Source organism: Notothenia coriiceps, unplaced genomic scaffold (genome assembly GCF_000735185.1).
Source record: "Notothenia coriiceps isolate Sejong01 unplaced genomic scaffold, NC01 NC01_scaffold00004495, whole genome shotgun sequence".
Lineage (NCBI taxonomy): Eukaryota > Metazoa > Chordata > Actinopteri > Perciformes > Nototheniidae > Notothenia > Notothenia coriiceps.
The window spans coordinates 643675-666984 of NW_011337196.1; the positions used below are offsets into that span (position 1 = coordinate 643675).

The following is a 23310-nucleotide window of genomic DNA, read 5'->3' on the forward strand; positions in this document are numbered from 1 at the left end:
GGGGGGGGGGGGGTTACCTTTGTTGATGATTGGTAACACAAGCCAAAACATCATTATGACATCATAAAGTGGCCAAGATCTGATCAGCTCAAGGTTCAAGGTTCTTTATTTCTCATACGAACATAGCTACAGAGTTAGTTATGTCGTTGAAAATCTTAGGTCACAGGCTTCTCCAACAGTGCAACACAATAATACAGAAAAACAGAAAAATATAGTGCAAGTAGATATTAAAAAGTAAATATGAGTAAAGCTCATTTTTTCAGACATGTTTTGTTATAAATAGATCAGGACAAAAAGTGAGCGAATCTTTTTTTCCTGAAACTTTCAGACTCTCTTTCCACAGAGAGGACACATGTTGATGTAGAAAATAGGTGACCTTTAAGGGGTTACATAAGATGAGCATAAGCAATACACTCTCTGTCACTGGGTCATTGTGTAACATTTGACTGGATTTGGGTGGGAGGTGGTTACCTGATATGTCTGCACTATAATAAAGATGTTGTCCACTCCAACAGCCAGCACCAGGAAAGGAATGACCTCGATCACAATGAGGGTGAGGGGGATGCCGAAATAGCTGAAGAGCCCCAGTGAGGAGGACACAGAGCTGAGCACAATCAGGATCCCCGAGATACCCAGAGAAATCTTAGAGTCCACCTGAGCAGGGGGAAAGATGGAGGATTAGGTTATGTTCTTCTCTCTAGCTGCTCCCTTTTAGGTTAGAGTAGCAGGAAGTCGTCAAACGCGTTTGACTAGTTCTGTTCAATCAAAGTTCTTGCGTCGCAAAAGCATGACATATGTTTTACGACTGCGGTGATTCATTGTAATAGGTGTGAGATTGGGCGCTTACCATCACTCTCCTAATGCTGTGGATGTGCCCCAGGGCCAGGGAGATGTAGATGAACATAATGGCATAGCTGACTACTATGGTGCTGATGTCACTGTTGCTTTCTCTGTTTATCTCGTCTTCAATACTCCTCTCAGCACTGAAGGCTATGGTGAGGTTGGGATTTTGAAAGTTCTTCATGAGATCGATGAACCTGAAAAGCACACATACAATAATTACATTGAGTAAATGAGTTGCAAGGAACAACATTAACATGGGAAGACATTTTTTTTTTTTGATGAGTTTTATAAGTAGTTGTCTCACTCTTTCTCCCATGCCCGAGCTTTGCCCGTCCTCACTGTGTCATTCAGGTAGTTGTTGAGGGGGAAGGTGATCACGAGAGCAGTGGCGTTGTTGTAGTTGGTTTCTGTTATGCAGGAAAAAAGACATTCATTGTAACGTCACTTTAAAAATCCTCAGTTGTCAACCAAATGTGTAAAGTGTATTGAAGTGGCAGTTAAAGTTAAGCATTCCTTTTGGTAACGAGACAACAACAGCCCAGATACAATAGAAATAACAAATAAAGGTTTTTGGCAGCTCTCATGATAGTTAGAGGAAGTGGAAATTATATTTGTTCTTGATTACATTTATACTACTATTGCAAACATCTTGCATGTCTGCTGCAGAAACTCCTTAGAATGTATTATAGGGCTTATTATAAATACTAAGGTGACAGCAATAACATTTGGGCTGCAAATAATGGCAATGGCAACACTGCACCATTTGCAAAGAGCACAATATCAAGTGTTACGGATAACATTTTGGATTCACACCAAGAAAGTTAGTGACACAACGTGCACAGATTTTTTTTTTCTTAGTGCAATATAACCATCTACTGAGAAGTTGTAAAGTGGCTTCCGTTTTCCGCCCTCTAACAGTGTTAGTCTAGCTCACCATCGTAACCCCCAAGGGCCAGCCAAGGGAAGATGGGCCCACCGTAGGTTCCTAAACACGGGTCGTGGAGGAGAGTGGTGTCGTTGAGGGATGCTGGTGCACTGAGGAGGAAAAGAGGAACAGAGTTAATAAACTGGAACATGTGCCGTTACCTCATCTTATTTTTGTGCATTTAAGACAGATAAGGAACAGCAGTGTGACAAAGAATGAGGAAGTCTGATTGGACTATTTAAATAAAACACACACGACAGTTCTTAGAAAAATGCAGATGCAAGAGTCTGGAACATTGGTTTGTGAGCCGCAGGTGTTCAGCTTCAACAAAGAGGTTCAAAATAACCTTTCTACGAGATCAACGTTTCCTTAACTTCTACAGATTTCTGCTGGAAAATAAGACTCATTTAAGACAAGTGCCAGCTTATCTGGAAAATATTGTGTGAACCAGAAAAAAATAAATCACCTGACACAGTAGAGGAAGTGGCTGTGAAAGTCAGCATAGACAAAGAAGTCGTCTCCTTTGAGGTGGTCCAGCACTTCATGGCTGTTCTGGAAGTAGTTGAGGACACTCAAGATGGTGCAGTTGTTATTGTACGGAGCCAGCGGAGCCAAGCAGATGTCCTTTAGAGTCACGTCTTGGCCCTCGTATGTGGCTACGATGTCTTCTATCTGGAGCTGCAGATCCAGCACCTGGAAAAAAGAAAGAAGTCAAAAAAAGAGAATTAAATGAACCGCAGTTTCAGAAGTGCAGCTGCTGTTCTCATGCAAAGTAACTATAACCTGGTGACAGGAACAAAGCTTCTTTATACAAAAACACAGCGGCTTGAATAACCAAATATTGCTAATTTCCTCTTTTTAAATCATTTCTCACACAAACCAACCTGGTGCAGGATGTCTTTACGCAGGATGGCTCCGAATGGGACATCAGATCCTCCAAAGTATGGAGAGTAGAGAAAAGGGTCGACGATTGGAGTGGTTATGATGAGCTGCGCTGTTCGGAAAAAGGGTCCGAAGTGGCTGTCAAAGTAGTCCTTCTCCTGCCGGGCCTGGCTGCTCGGAGACGACCACAGCTCCACAGGGTCTGTGGTGATGCGCATGTAGATCAGGCCCCCAGAGGAGGCCACCACTAGTATCAGGCTCCCCAGAATGACCACAGAGGGGTACCGCACGCAGAAGGAGCCCCAGGAGGTGAAGAGGGTCCGCAGAGAGTTCTCGAAGCGTTCACCCAAGGTTTCACAGCATGATGCATTTACTAAGAGGAGAGGAGACAGAGAAATGTCTTATTTAAAGAGGCCCTACTTTGCTTGTTAGGGTTTTCCCTTCGCTGTAGTGAGTTATACAGGTTTTGTTGTGTATGTAAATGTTCTGAAAAGGCTAAAATCCTAAAGTTCCCCCCAGAGGGATTTTCTCCCCCCCCCTGTCTGAAATGCCTCCATTGGACTCCTTTGTGTACTTCTGTAACATAGATCACTATGTAACACTTGCCCTTCTATTGGCTAGCAGTCCAACACATTGTACATGATAGGTTAAGGGGCGGGTCATCTCTAAGCAGTTGATCAATCACAACAGAGCCAGCCAGTTAACCAATCAGAGCAGACTTGGTTTCAGACAGAGGGTGAAAAGAGGTGCTGCAGCACAGGCAGTATGAGAACAATAAAGACCAGTTTGAATATTAAAGCAGAGTTGAGGAATAAAATACAAATATGAACCTGGAAATTAGCATAATCAGAAAGAATAGAAAACTGTTCACTTGTTTGAAGCATCACAATACCTTGTTCAGGATTGTCCCCGTTGAGAGACAAAGGGTTATTGCTGTCCAATATGGGGCCGTATTCAGAAAGGACAGTTCTTTTCCTGCATGAAAACAAAAAAAACATAAGCCAATTTGATACAAGCTTCTAAAGCAAGCATTCAAAACAATATGTTCTTTTCACAGTGGATAAGGGTTTGCAGGTATGACACATGAATCTGAAAGCCAAAACAAAACAATGTCCTTTACCGGTAACACCAGACTCCTATTACAGCTCCAATAAAGATAAGCAGGAAGGCCATGTATGAGATCCACATGATGACGGTCATAGCGTCCATACCAAGGATCAGCCAGGGAGGGGGGAGGGGGGGAGGAGCAGGTCTGGGCCCGCAAGCGTTTGTGCAGTCCTGACAGGAGCAGGGGCCCGACCCGTCATCCAGGCCCTCTGTGCAGGCGAACGTCTTGTTGGTCATGGGAGTATAACCAGACACAGGGGCGTCTAGAGCCAAAAACAATCGTAGAAAAAGCATCAGGTAAACATCTTTTTAACTTGCTGAAAAGAAACAGTAGGTGTATTTTTTTCTACAGCGGGATCATGAACTATAAAAGAAACACACATGAATGACTTACCTGTGAATATTGGGAGGATAGGAAAGGGAGTCTGTCCATTGTTGATATCAAACATATACTGGATCCAGTTGGTAGCATTGCAGTCCTTTGCGTCCTTCCCACACAGCAGTGATAAGGCCTTCACGTTGCTGGATGGTGCCTGGACGTCCTTACAGGCATTGTACATGGCTGGAAAAGTTCAATTTGATCATTTTAGAGCGAGGCTCAAGATATTCCAAAGGTTAAAGGGTTCATTCCCTATTTTATTTGACCAAAATGACTCATTACAACAGTTAGTCACCTACTGTATTACGTTACCATGACTGTATGTTTGAGTAGGGAACTGGAAAAAGTACACTCAGCTGACATGAAATAATGAAGGTGAAGCTGCTTTTCATATCTACTTCAACATTTGGCTGTGAACTCACAATTAGCAAATGTCTGTCCAATGTAGTACTGCACTTCCACCACGTTGCCTTTTTCGATCTTGGTGGCGTTCATGAACTGACTCTGGTGAGGGCTGCATGTCAGCTCACAGAAGAGGTTCATCAGGTTGAAGAAACAGGCGGGACAACTGCACAAAGACAAAGTGAGTGTGAGAGGAAGAAGGGAACAACATGAAGAAAAGGAGTGTGTGCAGGACATTAAGAATAATAAAATAGTTTCATGGCAAAAACAAGGCAATACAGTATGCAGTGAAGTAATTAAAGATTACAAAGATAAGAAAATAGGCCAACCTAATCAAATCATATTCATTTGGCCTGGGAGCCAGTCTGTCTTAAACCCATTATTTGAAACATGGAAAGCAAAGGATTGCATGTTCGAATAACAGTATATGACATTTAAGCTGCACATGCTGTCAAAAGAGAAGATTACTCTTTGTTTTCAGGAAAGGGAATGATACTGCCCTTCCAAGAATGTCATGTGCATCATTAGTTAATGTTATAAGCGCAGCGCATACCGAGACAGGAACTGAAGGGGCAGCTGGAGACTTCCTTTGAGAGTGTTCAGCTGGTTCATATCACAGCAGAGGCTTCGGTTGTCATAGTCATATCCAGGACAAAGCTCCTGTGAGTAAACACAAAAAGGAATGAGGTCACTTTGATGCACTTTAGCATAGTTTTTACACAGTGCAAAATCATGTCACACAAGAGCACTTTGAACATCAATTGTGATCAATAACAGCATCATGACACTGTATTTACCGTGAGAAGTTCGTAACCCTCGTGCTGCAGTGGTTTGGGAGGACCGGTGTAGTTGCAGTTGTATTTCTTTCCGGGCACCTTTTCGGACTCCCCGCACTCGCCATACCACACACAGTGCTGGGCCTCAACCTGGCAGGAAGACAAAAAAAGAAACAGTGATGATTTGTGAAGTGTTAGAGCAAAAAACATATTAGTCTATTCGGATCCAATCAATATTCTTCTTTTTTTTTTCCAGAGTCTGTTAAATATGATGTCGTTTTTAATGATAGGAGCCTGCTTCTATTCATATCTATTAAGGACAAGTACAAGGTCATGCCAACAAATGAAAACAGAGAGTCCAAACAGACCAATAGTTCCTCAAAAATGCCACAAAAGGCCATGTGACATGCGACATGGTTTTGGATGCTAAAAAGGACAACTCTGATCTCATGTTGAAGCTCTACCTATTTACCTCGAGGTTTTATATATATATATATAACCACAGAAAACCTCTAGGCATGCCTCATTTCCTTTGTTTCTAATATCTCGTGCTTTGAATGTCTGGAAATAGTAATTTCACTTCTGCAAAAATGTTTCAAGCATATAAAGATAACTGCAACATAACAGCCGCTGTCTACAACGAAAAGTTCAATATGAGCACTTGAAACATTTTCTTTGAATATATGGTAGAAAAAATACAATAACATAGAATTACAAGTAAATGTATAAAACAATATAGCTTTTGCAGTCAAAGTTGTCCGTTGTGTGTTTATTCAGCATGAGAGCGATCACGTGTTCTTTGTTGAGAGGGGAAGTTAATTCACTTACTCTACAAACTTTTTTATGAGTAAGCACAGTCTTACCCACCGTCCTACTGCTTCTTGTGAGAATAGTTCAAGGACAGCTTTCGTGTGTCATTATTGCTTCAGCTAGTGTTTCAAAAAGATGCAGAGTAAGCCAGTACAATAATAACATTTTGTCCAAAGTCAACTTGCTTAGGACTAATTGTAAAAAAGGTGGATTTATTGGGCAAGGATCAGAAACTGCAATATTTGTTTAAAGTGGTTTGTATACATAACAGAAATATTATGTACCCTACCCTACCCAACCCAACTAAAGGAACTAGCACACACACCTTTTAAAGAAATCCCTTTCTGCTTATCTGCAGTCTCCCAACAGTCAATAGTTTTACAATAGTCGTACCACATCATACTTCTTTAACCAGGAGGTTGCAGACATTTACACTGAAACAGCAATGATCAATCAGATTCTGATGTATTGTTTTAGCACAGTTTCGAAGTGGTTATCCTTTGTAGTGGGCTGACCAAATTACCACATGAATAGGAATGCTAACAATGCAAGGGAGACACTATTGATGAGTGAGTATCTACATCTGATTCAATCAAATCAGAGGAATAGATCCGTTCCTGTCTCGTTTGTTGTGAAATAACATCGTTGTTCTAAATCGACTTGATATATAATTGATGGTGTCTGTGTAAAAAAAGAGTACTCATCATTAAACTACAGCAGAGCATCTGGAACAGTGGACTTTGTTTATTACACCTTTATATCAATAATCTGTTTTAAATGTTTGCTGTCTTTCCTTTTGTAATGTCCATGTACTACTTGCTCATTTAGCCTTGTATGTATTCTTACTCTCTTAGTAATTAATATTACCCTTGAACACTGCTGCTCAAACAAACAAACACTCAAGATTCCTATGTCTTGTCACTATGATTACATTATCTGAACTCCTATTTATTGCATAACAAAGATATTACATATCCAAACATGGATATTTAAATGTATGTAGCTAGCTGCACCTAGCATTCAAGCCACCTAAGGTCTACATGCTTAATGACTTGTTTTGTGAGGTATTAACATTAACATATTTGGGTAATTACAACATTAACCGTCATGAACACACTAACCTAAGCTTTGTTTGAATAGTTATGCAAATTAGGGGGTATTTTAAATCTGTTAAGGCATGATGGTGAGCAGGAAACTTATTTCGACACCGGCTCAGTCAAAGATACAACCTGTACCCTTCTGTGAGACATGTCAAAGCTAACAGGTTATGTGATCATTGTGTCGTGCTGTGCAGTTTGCAACTAGCAATGTTGGTAGCCATTATGTTGTGTTTACTGTTAAGCCAATGAGCGACTAACGCTATTTTTGCCCTGGGATAAAAACAAGAGTAGAAATCTTAAATAGCTAAACGTCCTAGTTTCGTTAGCCGACTCAGATAAACAACAGCGTAGCAACGACCGAGCTGAGTCATGTTTTTAGTCACAAGAAATCGGGCTTTAGGTTTCACTTACCCATCGAAAATGTCCCTCCAACAAGAGAATAATGAAGAAAAGCAAAGATAAAGGGCTTCTCCCTGGTAGGACTCCCATCCCTCTTACTGAGACGACCGATTCGAAGTGACAGTCCGCATGAAGTTTCGCATTCTTGTTGATGTTTCTTCTACGTCGGATTATTTGCTCGGGGCGGAGACAAACTGTTGCCTCAGTGCTGCCACCTAGCGATGCCTAGTACGCACTACAACTGCTCATTTATTTGTATTTAATTAATTTAAATTGTTATTACACATTTATTTTATTCAATTTTATTTTATTTATTTTATTTCACAAGATTGTATTTTATTGTATTATCATTTACTTGGGTGTAGTATGTAACAAGTAAAGCATGTTTGAACACTGCAGGAGAAACCACAAAGTACGGACATGGTTTATGAAGATAGCAAATTGGATATCTAAAGTATTTCCTATCGGAAAAAATATAAATACAAATTACATAATTCTCAAAACGTCAAGACCAATTAGTAATACAAAGATTATTAGAAGTGTACAATTGATATTAAAGTTTACATTTTGAGATACACTAAAATCATACTTTGTCATTGAACGAACAATTGTTGAAGACAATGCTTACATGCAAACTTCAATGTACACAAATTAAAACAAATGAGTCAATTAAGGATCTTCATCCTGAAGTAGTATTGCCTTTGCCTTAAAGGCATGCATGATAGACTTTTCTTTAATTAAATAAGGCAGTTTATGTCAATGCATGAATGAACATTACAGAGTACTTCCATGTAAAACAAAAGTAACAACAATCTTTTTTTGCATTTAAGAAAGAAAGACAAATTATTATCATTGTTAATTAAATTATTGATAATAATAATACAAAAAAACCATGATATCCAAATCTTAATATGTAATAAAAAAATACATAAAACAACAAGTTTGATATGCGCTCTTTTTACTGTGAATTTCCCCCCTCACTTTAATTTATGCTTAATCAAACATAATAGATGTTGTTAACCCTTAGATGCATAAGGGGGTCTTTTTTGACCCGGTGAGGTGGTTTTCTTGAAGTATCTTTGTAGTTACATTTTTTTTAAATTTCGTATTCCAGCTATTCCTCAAAAAACATGTTTTGGATATCATGACATTCAAATTTCAAATTTAAATGTTATACATTTTAAGAAATTGTATTTTTTGTATTACTACCCCAAGCTTCCATAAGTGGGTCTTTTTGGACCCGGTGAGGTAGTTTTCTTGAAGTATCTTTGTAATTACATTTTTTTATCATTTCATATTCCAGCTATTCCNTTGCTGTCAGGAATACATTCACTGTAGACCACACAGACTACATCACAAGTGACAACTGTCAGGAAGATTATTTTACACAGCAAGATCTGATACCTGTCAGTATAATAATAATAATACATTATATTTTTATAGGGCTATTCAAGGACTCAAAATCACTTTACAATATAAGGGAAGGTTAGGGTGGGGGGTATAGGACTATCAAACAAGTCACTCGTGCATCTAAGGGTTAAGAAATATTTAGGATTTGAAACCAACTCAAACATCGCTAAAACTGGCAAAACTAAAATATAAACTTAAAAAGCCAATTTCTAACCCCGTACTCGATTTTATCATCTTTAACTCTAAAGTTAAAACATTTTTTTTCAGAAATCCTGAGCTCTTAACTCATTATAATAAATGAATCAAATTGATTCATCTACTAATTTCCACACAGGTCAACATTTTAATTTATTGTAGTTTCTTCAGTCTTAAAGACTGCAGGCATTACCATATTTTAGGAGAATAAACAACATCAATGCAAACACCACCTTCAATCTGTTTATTGGAAAAAGATGCTTATTATCTGCCAAGAGTGTTTCATCAAATTGCTACTTGAAGTTCTGCAGGAATCAAGATAAAAAGACTAAGTAGATAAATCACTGGGATCACAAGTCCCTCTTCCTGTATCACACCCTATACTTTTTAAAGCTATGGGAAAAGAAAACAGACAAATGGTATTTCCATAGAAAAAGATTTATTCATGTTCACCTTTGAATGATATGATCACAATTCAGGAATAAGTGCATATTCATGTATGATGTGACAACCCTGTGTATAAATTATAGGTGACTATTTTGGGGTATATTACAGTATAATCTCTGTTTTCTGTACATGTACCTGTGTAAAATCTGCAAAAGTAGGCTTTCATGTTGCTACAATAATATTTTCCTTTAAAACTAGGAAGAATATTTGCAAATGTAATGCTCTTGCAAGACTAAAAGACTTAAAAGCTAAGAGCAAATTCATAGATATGGTGTCAACACCCGGCGTGAAACAACTGTATACACTTTTGTTAAAAAAAGAAATTCAAACAAATACAAGTCTCCAGGTAATAAAACAGATACATCAGAACAAATATTTGTTTCTGACCAGACATGAAACTATTCATAGTCTGTAAAACAACTCACGTTTACAGGGAAACACTTCTAATCTAAAATTTAAACACATTACTGACATGACTAAGACAGTCCTAACAGCATTTTTCAAACAAGTGGACAAATATAACATACACAAAGTACAACTATTGATATGCATTTAAACAGAGGTCGTTTTATTCCCTTTACTTTTTACTGTAGCTTCCCAAGTATAACATTTTACAAGCACACACACTAAAGTGCGATACTGATAAAAAGCTCAGATTTTCACTTTTGGGGTTCACATAAATATGGCCCATGCCACAGAGGTCCTGCTAATTTCCAACAGCTACTGTAAACACAGATGTGTAAATACAACAATAGCAATTGCTATTTACCGTTACATTATTTTTATAGTTTGTGTGATATCACGCACTCTTTTGTTTCCATCTAAATGAGGAAGCAACCCATTTTAAGTTCATACAGAACTGTCTTAGACCATAAAAGTAACATATTTAAACTTTTCACCAGTTTCCCATTTAAACTGACTATACATTCTGTACATTGCAACATTTTGTTTCCTCGTTGACTCATCCCTCAGGATGAGTATTGTCAGGCCTCCGAGGTCCCCAACAGTCCAGCCAGCATTTTACTCTTAAAACCCTTTAATCGTCTTACCGTCACCCCAGAGAAACGCTCTAAGCCTTCACTTCAGTGTCAAGTGAGCGCACCACTGTGTCCCTTGCGTATACAACCAATGTTTCTGCAACACATGTACCTTAGTTTTTTTTGGGGTTGAGCTGCCAGTTGCTGTTGTTTGCAGTAGAGCTTCTGCCTCCACTGACACATTAGGATCACTTGCAGCATTTGGTGCATAACATTCAAACGCGATTTTTACTTTCTGACAGGGGTTACAACAGATGAACGAAGTGCTTTTTTTCCAGCAACTCTCAGGTTAACTGAGTCCTGTAAGAGTGCCATTTTCATCAAGAAAAAGTCCTTTGTAGTAAGAACAACTCTTTGAAACGAGAGGGGCTTTGTGTGGCTGCATGCAAACAACACGGAAAGCTCAGCCAAGTGTCACTTAACATAAATGATAATTGATGGTACCACTTAGCTATGTTTTCCCATCCAAGACATCAATGCCTTTCCTTAATGGAACAGGAAACGTATTGTCTGTATCCAATAAGACCTCAGTCTGGGCCCAGATACTCTGCGTTCTCCGCCGCTGGGATGTGTCCGTTGGCGTGGGTCTTGAAGGCGGGAGTGAAATCGTATTGATAATCCGGGTTGTCCATGCTATTCTGTGGCTGGTATTTCTGAACGCTGTGGACCGTGCCATTCGAGTGGAGTGGGTGGGTGGCTTGGAGCGGGATTTCGTTCAGATACTCGGGTCCAGTTGCCTCGTTTTTAAAGCAGTTCAGGTAATCTGACTCTGTGTCGTCTGAGGAGATGGTGGGCAGCATGGTGCGAGGAGGACCCGGGTGCTGGTAGATGGGATTCATCACATCAGAGACTTCGTTCTGGTTCATGTATTCTGTAAGAAAGTCAGTGACATTAGCAACAACACTTGATAGGTTCTCATTAAGTGTACACACAGCTTATATAGAAAATAGCAGGTCATTTATTAAATGAACAGAACATAATGGTGGTATGTTTCAGACCATTAACTGCAAGTCATTAAATCACTGTGGATCATTGTCAAACCAAAAAGTTTGCAGATTGATTTCCAAACTTTCAGACAGAAACTGTCAAAACATTTATATAATGTATTCTGTGTAATATATGGGCATGACTTTTAAAACAAGTGAATGCCTATTAAGACACATTATGGGAAATGCAGCATCAAGTGATTGTTAAGCTTCATTATTACAAGGGCTATAACTATTAAATAGGGATGTCTATGCCTCTTGTCTGCATTGATTTTGAAGAATCTCTTAGAAATATGGCTCTTGCAATTGAAGGGCAATACTAAAAACATTTGAGTACCAGGTTTACAAAATACTTTAAACATGCTATAGGCAACCAGCTTATCACAGTGAGCAGCACATTTGCTTTACTTATATCAGGGGTCAATACATTTTTGAGGAGCATAGGTTCTGAAAAGTCTCCCTAATGGTTCATTCAAGGAAGTTTAGTGCTGTCGAAAAGCATTGCATTTATTTTTAACTAAGAAGTACATTCTGATGACATCAAAAGAACAATGAGAATTGCAAAGCTTGTGGGTACTAAAAGGTTGCTGACTAATGCTAGTGCTCTCAACGAGACAAAAAAAACAACCTGTATGGAATTTAGAAAAATATAAATAAGGTGGTACTGTTGCTAATATATAGATGATAATATATGTTGTTATGGTCAAGAGTACAGCCTTAATTCTGCCACTATTCATTTCATCCCTCAACTGCATCCACCAATACTAAAGAAGTTTTCGGTGCAATAAGTACAGCACCTTGTCCACTAGATGGCCCACTTTCTCAATGAGATTCACTTTACATACATCAAATAGTGGTGCCACTGAAGCGTTTTGAAGTTAGAGGATACTTGCCTGGAGATGGTAGGAAGGCGTCATCTAAAAGTTTGTCTGTGGGGTCAGGAATATATCGGAGGACCATGCTGCCATCTCTGCTCGGGAATCCATTCTACAACAAATGAAGGACATTTTTAGGGCTGTGGTGCATAAAACTCAAAAAGGAAATAATACAAAGAGGAAATCAATTTGCTCTAAGTTCAAAATGATTGATTTCGTCTTACCAATATGCCATTTCTGCCGTGGCACGTTCCAATGCTACTGTTGAGGCTCTGTAAATGAACATAGACATGAATTAATATCTCATGATGACACCACTTTAAATGCAGAGCAAGAATTTTTTTTAATACATCCATCACACATTTTAATAAGCCTCTGTGCACCATAAAGTAGACTTTAAGTGAAGAAAGGTTTACCATTTAAATGGACAGGCATTATCAGCTCAATGCATACTCCAAAGATAGTGCTCATTTTAAATTAGGCAAATATTTACTTTCGGTCACTGTGGTTTATTTTCAAGCCTCCCAGGGGACGTTTACTTCCCTTTGAAAAGTGATAATAATGTGTTTTTATGGTACCAGAGAAACCACAGCTGTCATCTCTGTACAAGCTGATGAGGATCGAAATAAACGTCCGTCAAGCCGATTCATATTCATTCAGGCAATCTCACCAGCTTTGTTGTGTCTGTCATATCCTCCAGTGAAAGGACTGTGAATGGTGTTAAAACCATGGAAACCGGGCGAATACAGAGAACAAAGTGACAGCTGTGGCGATGCAATTACTTTCAACAAGAAAAGGAAATTAAACACGCCGAAGGAGCAACCATCTGTAAAAAAACTTGACCACAGTGGGCCATGCCCCTTCTGTGATATTACAAAAGCAGGCCTCGGCTGAGCTTTTATTGGACGCAGATTTTTTTAAAGGTGCCTGCAAAGGTAATCAAACTTTAAAGTTTGTATCGGCTAACCAGGCTGTTAGTGCGGGCAATGTTCCCAGGTGTGAGAGCCAGACCTACGCATGGCCTTCACTGAACCTGAGGTAGAAGAGTTCTCCTTTTCAGTTCTCATCAATCAAAGGGCAGCAGGGACGAAATGTGAGAGAGGGGAAGATGATGAGGATGAGTGGGTAGGGGTCAGGAAGTGGAGAAATAGTCCCTCTGGTCACAGTTAAACAGAATATGAGCAGGGTTCAAGTCAGGTACGACTACCTGCTTGAATTCCACTTAAGGTCAATCAGTTTGACTGTTGCTGTTCGATCACCTGGATTCAGTTTAACTGTCAGTGTTATGTTTCATGTGAAAGCTAATTACTTCCAACAAGCTGAAAAAATGACTGAGTTTATTTCCACTACGTCTCTCAGTGTAATGATTTATGCAGAAACCCCATTTCCCAAAACACTGCTAAAATAGCACAATTAAAATGTCAAACAGTTGACTGCATGTCGGTAAAATGTGCACTCCTGGTGCATGTGGTGCAATTTCTTAATCAAAAATTATTGCTGCTGTTTTTCTGAGAAATGTAATCATTCCCCCGTAGCATCTGGCAAGCTACTCTTCTTACACTGTTTCGAAAAAAGGTCAATGTGAGTGACTCAATGTGTGTGTGTGTATGTAAAGGTATCTGTGTATCATTACATTTACTTTTTTTTTTACAGTTAACTCTGTATTGACTGAAAACTTACTCAGGACAATATTGTGATAATATTCTGGATCTCCAATATATGTAAAACCATTATATGAATAGAAGTAAATGTGGTGGATCAGGTAATACTGTAATAGCTTAATGCAACTAATTGTAGCTTAGTATTTTCAAATCTGTATATACATTGTATACAATGTATGTGTAAGCATTTCAGTAAAACTACTCCACCTTTCACATACACATGCATCAGTCTTCACGATGAGTGACTCAGAGGCCATTTGCATAATAACTATTTTGCTAGCCAGTACATGGTTGTTTGCCTAAAATACTTTTACCAACAAAAAAAACAACTCTTCTGGCCTGAAAGTGCATTAACATTTTTGAATTGGACCAGTGGTTTCAGCAGCTTTAGATTTGTAAGGTTTTTAGAGGCTTTATAAAGTGAGAAATGTCTAAATTATACCATTCATTTTGCATTTAAAATACCGACCACAAAGCAGAAAGGATTCATCTCTGAAAGATTTTTCTGATATATCAGCAGTGGCATTGAATAAATCCCATCTTAGTTTTGTTTGTGCCAGGATGCATCATTTTCTCAGCTATTGCCAACATCTGTGCCAAAGTTCAACTATTGACACCTGAGCCTGAGAGATAGATACACATAGACACACCTTTTCCACAACCTTTGATTGGGACTTTTTAATAGGAAGTAGCTTACTGTGGAGTGAAGCAGCGGGGTGATGGAGGTGCTCGGGCTGCTGAAGAAGCCATGTTGTGGCACCAAGTACTCGTCAGCGTCCACAGCGTCCTCCATGCCATCTCCGCTGATCAGGCTGCGGTACAATTTATTGTCTGAAGGACTCGGTAGGTGCATGCGATCATCGCCCTGGGATAGAAAATAACATGTAGCTAGTCAGCTTGGTGTACAATGGTTTTATCCAAAGACAAATAAACTGTGAGTAAAGATGTGATGTGAAATCCTACCTGAATGACCAGATATCGAGAAGGATCTCGTGCCATTTTTGTAAACTCAGCTATAAGTTCCCGGAAACGTGGTCGGCTGTCCGCATCAATCATCCAACCTGTACACACACACATCAGCAAATATTCTCATTAGACAAGGAAATAATATAAAACTTACAGTTGACCTGTAGAATCTGATTCAAAAAGTTATACATCATGTGAATACACTATTAAAAAATGGTTTTAAACATAGCCCATTACACTTACATTTCACCATGATCATGTAGACGTCGATGGTACAGATTGGAGGTTGAGGCAGTCGCTCCCCTTTCTCCAGGACCCCAGCTATGTCACTGGCTGGAATCCCATCATACGGTTTGCTCCCAAATGTCATCAGCTCCCAAACTGTTACGCCTACAGAGAGGAGGACAGTTGGTATATGTCAGTCTGTTGAGCTGTCATTCACTTTGTATGGCTCCCAATAAAAGAGAGGAAATGAGAATGACAGGATGCAAGCTTCCCAAATATAACACAGAATCAAAATCACTATGTTGACAAATTGGCTCTGCTTGCGGGAGTGGGAGTTAGCAGGATGCATATCTGTGTTGGAGGAACTGAGGAAGGGGGAAAAGGAGGAAAGGAAGCTTGTCACTTCTGCCAGGATCTGTTGATGCTTTCGCCATATTGAGCGGAAGGCATCATCAAAACCCTCGGGAGAAAGAAGATTTGGAGGCTGACCAATGCAAGAAAGCTGTTCAGTGTGTTGGCACCTGTGCTGCTGGTGCTGGAAGAAATACTAACGTGGGTTGTGGCAACAATCCCTTCTGTTGTGTTATTGCCCATTTGAGACTGCTGCTGTGTAGGTGTGTTACCTGCGTCCTAAAACTCGCAGATGCTATCAAGATGTTCTCAATTTCTGTTTTGAAATGTTGACTGATCCAAAAACAACATCCTAGCTTCAATACTGCCTTCGCTGTTTAAGCTCTTTATTTGGCAATGAATAAATATTCCTCCAGTGAGACTGTCACCAAAACTCAGGAGTATAGAAGCACAGCTGTTTTACATATCTGAAGTTTCACAACGATCCGAGCTCAGTCTGCATCGCAAGCAGTGTTAATGCCTCACTGGGTTAGAGGCAGAGCATGTGTTCTCCACGTAAAGACTCACCATAACTCCATACGTCACTCTGGTGTGTGTATGTTCGGTTCTGGATAGATTCAAGAGCCATCCATTTTATTGGTACCTGCAGAACAAAACAAAGTGACGTTATATTTTTCATCTGCCACCTTCCAAAAAGGCTATAATAATATAAAAATGCCCCCCTAATGTGCCTTTGATTACATTTGGACAATAGGCTTCACTGGATCATTAACATAGAACATATTTTCCTACAAAAAAAATGCTGTCTTTTAATGAATACAGCACGGTGCTGCGTCAGATCATTTTTGCTGGCAAGATTAATGCCATCAATTCATCAGTAGAAGGAATTGTTGTTGAACTGAAATCAATCACTGTCTATAACACATACTACAAGTAACTACACTGTCACCTAGTGGTGGTGAATTGCAATAGTCTAACGTACAAAAATCCCTTTTTTATCTGGAAATGATAACATTTACCATAGACATAATAGATTTCAATTGTAGCAATGGATTTGATTAGTTTGTGTCACAAAATACAGCAAAATAATACAAATATTTGGGATGTATGATAATATTGTGAAACCATTACATTATTGGGCGCTACAGAATGTCTATAATGCAGGTCCCCCTGTATTTATAAGCAAACACACACTACATATTTTCTTTGTGGAAAATATTGCTTTCAGTCTCACAAAGAAACATCTATAAGAGAAGGAACATTTCTGTTGTCATGTCTCTTTTACAATAGCTACAATCTAGAGCAAAACTACAAATGTGGATGTATTACATTCTTTTGGAAATGATTTTGGCAGACAGACACCGACCTTTCCCCCATCTGCATGGTACTCTTTCTCGTCTGCGTTGAGGAGTTTGGCCAGACCAAAGTCGGTGATCTTAACATGTTGAGGAGTCTTCACCAAAACATTTCTCGCTGCCAAGTCACGGTGTACTAAGCGGCGCTCCTCCAGGTAGTTCATACCCTTTAGTCAAACAAACGATAGAGTACGAGTTGTTCCATAAGCGCAGTTCTCTTTTTCAAAAGCTGTCTGATATGGCATGTAAACATTGCTTGATCCAAGATATAAAAGTGCTCTCTTGATTAACCTGTCATCATAAACAAATACATCATAGCAGTCAACAGTATTTCTTTCTAGCAGTTGCCAAAACAAAACTTGCCCTGCAAAAAAACCCCACTTATTTAGTTTTTATCTGGTAGACATAGAGACAGGATAAACTGTTTTGTGTTTGCAAGTAAAGCTCAATGTAGCTTTTTAACAGACCCACCCCCTATGTAAGTTGATGCCTTTACAAGCTGTTCTCTCACCTTGGCTATCTGCACACACCAGTTGAGCAGGTACTGGGAGCCGATATTGTCCTTGTTCTCTCTGACATAGTCCAGCAGGCAGCCGTACGGCATCAGCTGAGTGACGAGCTGCACTGTGGAGGTCAGGCAGATGCCGAGCAGACGACACACGTGGGGGTGCTCCACACTGGCCATCACATAAGCCTCCTGTGGGGCACAGTTAGATCTTTTTTTCATTTAATGCATTATATAAATTGGAAGCAGTCAGGTGAAACTAACAAACGTTTTTTACCCCCTTATCTAGATCTAAAAAGGAGACAATTCATATTATTTTAAAATAGCTACGAATAAATTGTCTGTTTCAGAAATACTTCGCACAGCCGTTTCCATCTTCAATGAAAAAAACTGATAGCATAAGAAACATGACATTTGTTTAAATGTCCAGTGTTTGGTGATAAGTTTCTTAGCAGCAGTCATAGCCAGCCAAGCATATTTTATGTGGCTCAGCTGCAAGTGGAAACTCTCAGTCACCATAATAGAAAAGCGAATTAAAGAAAGAACCATGGGGATAATCCTCGCAGGCCACCATCAACAGGCTGCCTCCAAACCGTGCAAACAGCACTTGAACTTAGCTTTATTAAGGAGAACTCCAGCCGTGAGTACATTAAATGTACCCCAAACATTATCCACAGGACTCTTACAGTATGAACATTGTTCAGTGCATAGCCACTTTATTATTAGGAGCCCTGTAATTTAAAAAACACGCCTCTGCCCCCAAGGCAAAAGGTTCAGAGGACGCGTATGTCTGATTCAACTTCCAGATGTACGGTGACTGAGAAACATGATCGCAAAATCACAGTATTTAAGATGCACATTCATCAGTTATCATAATGCCGGCTGCTCTCTCAGTGCGGCTACAGATCTACATTCCTTTCCAGAACACCTCTGCCTTGGGTTACTAAGCAACGCCCACCTCAGTCCTCCAATGAATTAATCTCATTTCCTTACAGGCCAGTAACAGGTCACTTTGTAGAAACTTGACACGTTCTAATACAAAGAAAATAGGAAGTTTTACATTTAAATTAAAGTTGCATGTGCTATGTATTACAGGAGGCCCTTCTATTAATTTGACATCTGGAAGCAATTATTCTCATATTAATCAACTACTTCCGACTTCTGAGCATTATATTTTATTATATTGTGATAATGTGCACAGACTTTTTGACTTTCTTCTCCTACCAGTAGCACACACTGTAGCATTCTTGGACATGTATTTTTAAATGAATGGCTGTTTTGGTTCTGACTCAGTATTACAGTAAGCGTAGAGTTACAAAATGTACCACATGAATCACTAAACCTACGTCCAAGATCTCTTTGTTTGCTTTTGGTGAAGTAGCCTCTCTCAAAACCTTGATGGCCACAGGGATCTTCACATCCTCTCCCTCTGGAACCCACAGGCCCTGTATGGACACATTTTGTTATTTTGCACACTTGAATCATCAACTGAACACAAGTAAAAACATGCAAATGTACAGTAAAATGTACAAACAGTGACGCTCATGTATTGCTCAAATTAAACCCTGCCAGGAGTGGGAAAAGCACATTTACTTTAAGGTACTTCTATTTATGCTACTTTCATGTTTCATTTCAGAGTGTACTATAATTCTTTTGACTCCACTTCATGTAGTCGACCTAAATAAAGTAATACAATCATACGTGATATTCAACAGCGACCCGCCCCAAATCGCTTAATTGCTTTTAAAACCTCAAACTACATTCTCATGCTATCTTTTATGATATTCTGCTTAAGAAAATGAATGAATGCAGAACTATGAATTGAAATTAAAAGAGGGCGAAATTGGTAGTTTGACTTCTTCCAACACTGACTATCTTTAACTAAATGCCTAGTCCTTTAACCTTATTCCAACCTTTTTCCTATAACACAATCTTAACACTCAAATAGCCATTTGAATGTCCTTACTTTACAAAATGTCCCTCAAGGTCTAAAACTGAAATGGCTCTTAATCATTAAAAAGCACACGCACTCACTTGTTTTTGTTCTCAGTAAGAATATTGGATTTATTTACATTTTCCCTCTGTAGATTTACCCAAAGATTAATCTTAAATCAACCCTAAAAGAAAACTTAGTAGAGATCAGTCTTTTGTCTCTGTGTGACAAGTTAGTCCCCACAATGTCACTGTGTAAAAACATATCCTGATGAGATTAATACTAAGTAAATGTACACTGAGTGGAGTCACTCATGCATGATCTGGCAAGTTAGAAATGTGTCTTTTAATTGAAAAATTGACAACAGATGTAGATGAGCGAAAACAGTGACGGGTGTTGGTTATGTAAACTTGGCACATGCAGAACTGCTCAGCTCCAGCTCTAATAAAGCTCGACGCTGGAGCCGAATTTTGCCAAAAAGGTGATTGGAGACAAAAAACAGCATTAAACGTGTTATTACCTTGTAAACTGTACCAAAGGCTCCTGAGCCCAGCACTTTGAGTTTCTTGAATTCGGGTTCCTTCAGGATTCGCAACAGAGCCTGGTTTGGTGCTTCTCCACTAGGAGTTAGGGGTTCAACCAACTGGAAAGGAAGGATTGAATATATTATATACAGTCTCACAAACAGAGAGTCTTTAAACAAATGTAAACATTGAGAAAAGTCCCATACTGTATATATCATTTGAAACAGATGCCTGCACTTGCCCTTACAAGCAAAAGACGATGGGTAAAAATAACCGTCTCAGCATAAATCAGGCTTGTTTCACTGTAAATGATCAAAGACAAGCCCCTCTCGACAGCTTGATGTCTCTACAAGAGTGGTGACTCAGTCCCCTCATCTCACCTCTCTCTCTTGCAGAAGTCTGCGCGTCGTTCTCTTCCTCTTGATGTGGCGTCGGCGCATCAACACAAACACAGACAGGCCTGCAATAAGAACAGCCAGCAGCCCACCGACAACACCAGCCGCGATCATGGAGAGGCCAGAGCTGCCGAGAGACAGGTGGGAGCTCATTTAACAACGCAGGGAAAACAGAGCACATTTACAAATTCAATAAACAAGGAGAGAAGGAGAGAAGGAGAGAAGGAGAGATGAGAATGCCTAACTTAGTTTATCCTTCAGCATCAGTGTTACTATATTTACTCACCTTTTATTCTGGCAGCCTTCAAGACCAGGCCCTCTGCAACTGTGAATAAATCAATGCAAAAAAGTTTGAATACTATCATTTCTATTTCACACTGCAGAATCACCGGGTATTTATGAGTCCATTGTTTACATATGATGCTAAAACAATCCTTGAAAGGCTTTGCAATCAGCCTCCACACATTTTGTTCTATCCCTGACAGCCAAATTCTGTTTCTTAACCAGTGTTGGGCAAGTTACTTCCAAAATGTAATATATCACATATTACTGTCTTTTTAAAGTAATAAGTTACATTATAATATTACTGTCTCTGAAATGTAATGAGTTACACTACTTTTATATTACTTTCACCAAAATAACCGCAAAAGAATGGCTAGGTATTTTAAATGCTAAAATGTAGTTTAGTGCAGCTCATTATCCATCCAGTGAAGGGCATATGTGGTGTGGCATAACAACTGTGTAGGCCCTTAAGGCTACTAACAATTTGTATTACACGGCTTAGTTGAATACTCGATTCTGATTGTAAATTCTTAACATATGACACGTTGTTAATACAGCAGTACAGACCGCTGTCAAGGACTATAATGAAGGTTAACATATNTTCAGTTATTATGCTCCAAATATCTGGAACAAACTCCCAGAAACCTGCCGGTGCGCTGCAACTCTGACTACTTTTAAATCCAGGCTGAAGACTTTTCTTTTTGCCGCTGCTTTTAATTGAACTATTCACATCTTAAACTGCACTGTAACTTTTATCCATGTATTTTTTTCTTTTAATGTTTATTTTATTATCTTTGCTTTTTAATGACTGATTTGAAATGCCATTTTCTTAATGTCTTTCATTTTTTGCAAAGCACTTTGAATTGCCTTGTGTTGAAAGGTGCTATATAAATAAACTTGCCTTATACCTTGCCTTGTATATATGTGTTGATGATAAGATTATCATTACAATATTTTCTGTATAACATGAACTCAAAGAACATTTAACAGGAATAGGCAAAGAACAGACCATCTTTAATAGAGTGGTGCAGTGACCAGTGTTGGGCAAGTTACTTCCAAAATGTAATATATTACATATTACTTATTACTGTCTTTTTAAAGTATTAAGTTACATTACAATATTACTGTCTCTGAAATGTAATGAGTTACACTACTTTTATATTATTTTTGAGTTACTTTCACCAAAATAACCGCAAAAGAATGGCTAGGTATTTTAAATGCAAAAATGTAGTTTAGTGCAGCTCATTATACATCCAGTGAAGGGCAATGTGGTATAGCATAACAACTGTGTAGGCCATTAAGGCTACTAACAATTTGTATTACACGGCTTAGTTGAATACTGGATTCTGATTGTAAATTCTTAACATGTGACACGTTGTTAATACAGTAGTACAGATCACTGTCAAGGACTATAATGAAGGTTGCTAAGGAGGATCAAGAAAGAGAAAGGAAAAGAGGTTAAAAGACGGAGCACTGGACGTCAGATAAAGGAAGAAGGCAGAGAGGAAGTAAACAGAGAGGAAGTAAACAATCAATCAATCAATGTTTATTTATATAGCCCAATATCACAAATGTTACATTTGTCTCCAAATGTAACATTTGTGATATTGGGCTATATAAATAAACATTGATTGATTGATTGTTTACTTCCTCTCTGTTTACTTCCTCTCTGCCTTCTTCCTTNCACTAGCTTGACATCACGTTACCCTCCGTTGTGGACACTAGCCTGACTCGCCCCCGGAGCAGCAGTCTTCGTCGCCCGAAACTACGCCGCCCCTCTGCGGCCCGCAGGTGCCAGGATACCACGGCAAAACAGAGCCTGCCCAGGTATATATCTAAACAAGTACCCGCCTGTACAGTGGGGTAAGGCGGTCATTTTGCAGCTCGTGGTATAAAAATAGACAATGGCTAGAACATTCATGTGAAAATAGAGCCATATTCTGCCATGCCTGTAGAAATGTTGGGTCAAAAATAATGCATACAATAGCACAGATGCCTTCACCAAGAATGGCTACAAACAGATCTCATATCCCAAGCTTATCAACGAGCTGATGTTGCAGCTGAAATGTTCTCCAGGTCACAAAGTCAACCTCACATGATGATGTGATACCAGTTTTTAAGCACAGTAAATATTCTCTTCCCAGAGTATATGATGGGACCAAAGTGATTATTTAGTACATGGTTTTAATAATACTTTTGCTTTTCAATGTTTGCCATTTCAAACCATGAGCTGGTTCAAATAATATTTGCCTTGCTTTACAATTTTCTCATTTGTTTTCTCAGTACAGTTTTGAAGCTTTTGTGCTTTTCCTTGCCATAATCCACTTTGGACTATATGAAATATTTCAGGATTGCACTTTTAACTCACTTGAAATGTTCTCACTTGCTTGGTTTCAAAACATAACAAATGCCATAATCTGTTCATTGGGGACCATAACCTCAATGCTATTTTTCATTGCTGTTGCCGGCCACTATTGCTCATGTAAACCTACTACTGCTGCGCCCCCTGTAATCTCAGATGCACCCCAAGTCATTTTGTT

The 23310-nt window shown here is 39.1% G+C and overlaps 2 protein-coding genes across 2 annotated transcripts in view; both read right to left on the reverse strand.

The window, feature by feature from the left end:
- npc1 (Niemann-Pick disease, type C1) overlaps positions 1-7777 on the reverse strand; it is an 8624-nt gene extending 847 nt beyond the window's left edge. Inside the window, exons 1-13 of the mRNA XM_010767655.1 lie at positions 7636-7777; positions 5336-5464; positions 5092-5198; positions 4559-4704; positions 4152-4319; positions 3771-4020; positions 3543-3625; positions 2653-3023; positions 2235-2461; positions 1778-1878; positions 1148-1250; positions 848-1037; positions 472-654 (exon numbers count right to left, since the gene is read on the reverse strand). Coding sequence (XP_010765957.1) covers positions 472-654; positions 848-1037; positions 1148-1250; positions 1778-1878; positions 2235-2461; positions 2653-3023; positions 3543-3625; positions 3771-4020; positions 4152-4319; positions 4559-4704; positions 5092-5198; positions 5336-5464; positions 7636-7713 — 2136 coding nt within the window. The 5' untranslated portion in view covers positions 7714-7777. The remainder of the gene's footprint in view (positions 1-471; positions 655-847; positions 1038-1147; positions 1251-1777; positions 1879-2234; positions 2462-2652; positions 3024-3542; positions 3626-3770; positions 4021-4151; positions 4320-4558; positions 4705-5091; positions 5199-5335; positions 5465-7635) is intronic.
- A 1868-nt stretch (positions 7778-9645) lies between these two features.
- egfra (epidermal growth factor receptor a (erythroblastic leukemia viral (v-erb-b) oncogene homolog, avian)) overlaps positions 9646-23310 on the reverse strand; it is an 18461-nt gene continuing 4796 nt past the window's right edge. Inside the window, exons 3-15 of the mRNA XM_010767633.1 lie at positions 20775-20815; positions 20474-20615; positions 20090-20212; positions 18983-19081; positions 17643-17828; positions 17143-17298; positions 16344-16419; positions 15444-15590; positions 15198-15295; positions 14932-15099; positions 12798-12845; positions 12592-12685; positions 9646-11583 (exon numbers count right to left, since the gene is read on the reverse strand). Of these exons, the coding sequence (XP_010765935.1) occupies positions 11240-11583; positions 12592-12685; positions 12798-12845; positions 14932-15099; positions 15198-15295; positions 15444-15590; positions 16344-16419; positions 17143-17298; positions 17643-17828; positions 18983-19081; positions 20090-20212; positions 20474-20602 (1668 nt within the window). The 5' untranslated portion in view covers positions 20603-20615; positions 20775-20815 and the 3' untranslated portion in view covers positions 9646-11239. The remainder of the gene's footprint in view (positions 11584-12591; positions 12686-12797; positions 12846-14931; positions 15100-15197; positions 15296-15443; positions 15591-16343; positions 16420-17142; positions 17299-17642; positions 17829-18982; positions 19082-20089; positions 20213-20473; positions 20616-20774; positions 20816-23310) is intronic.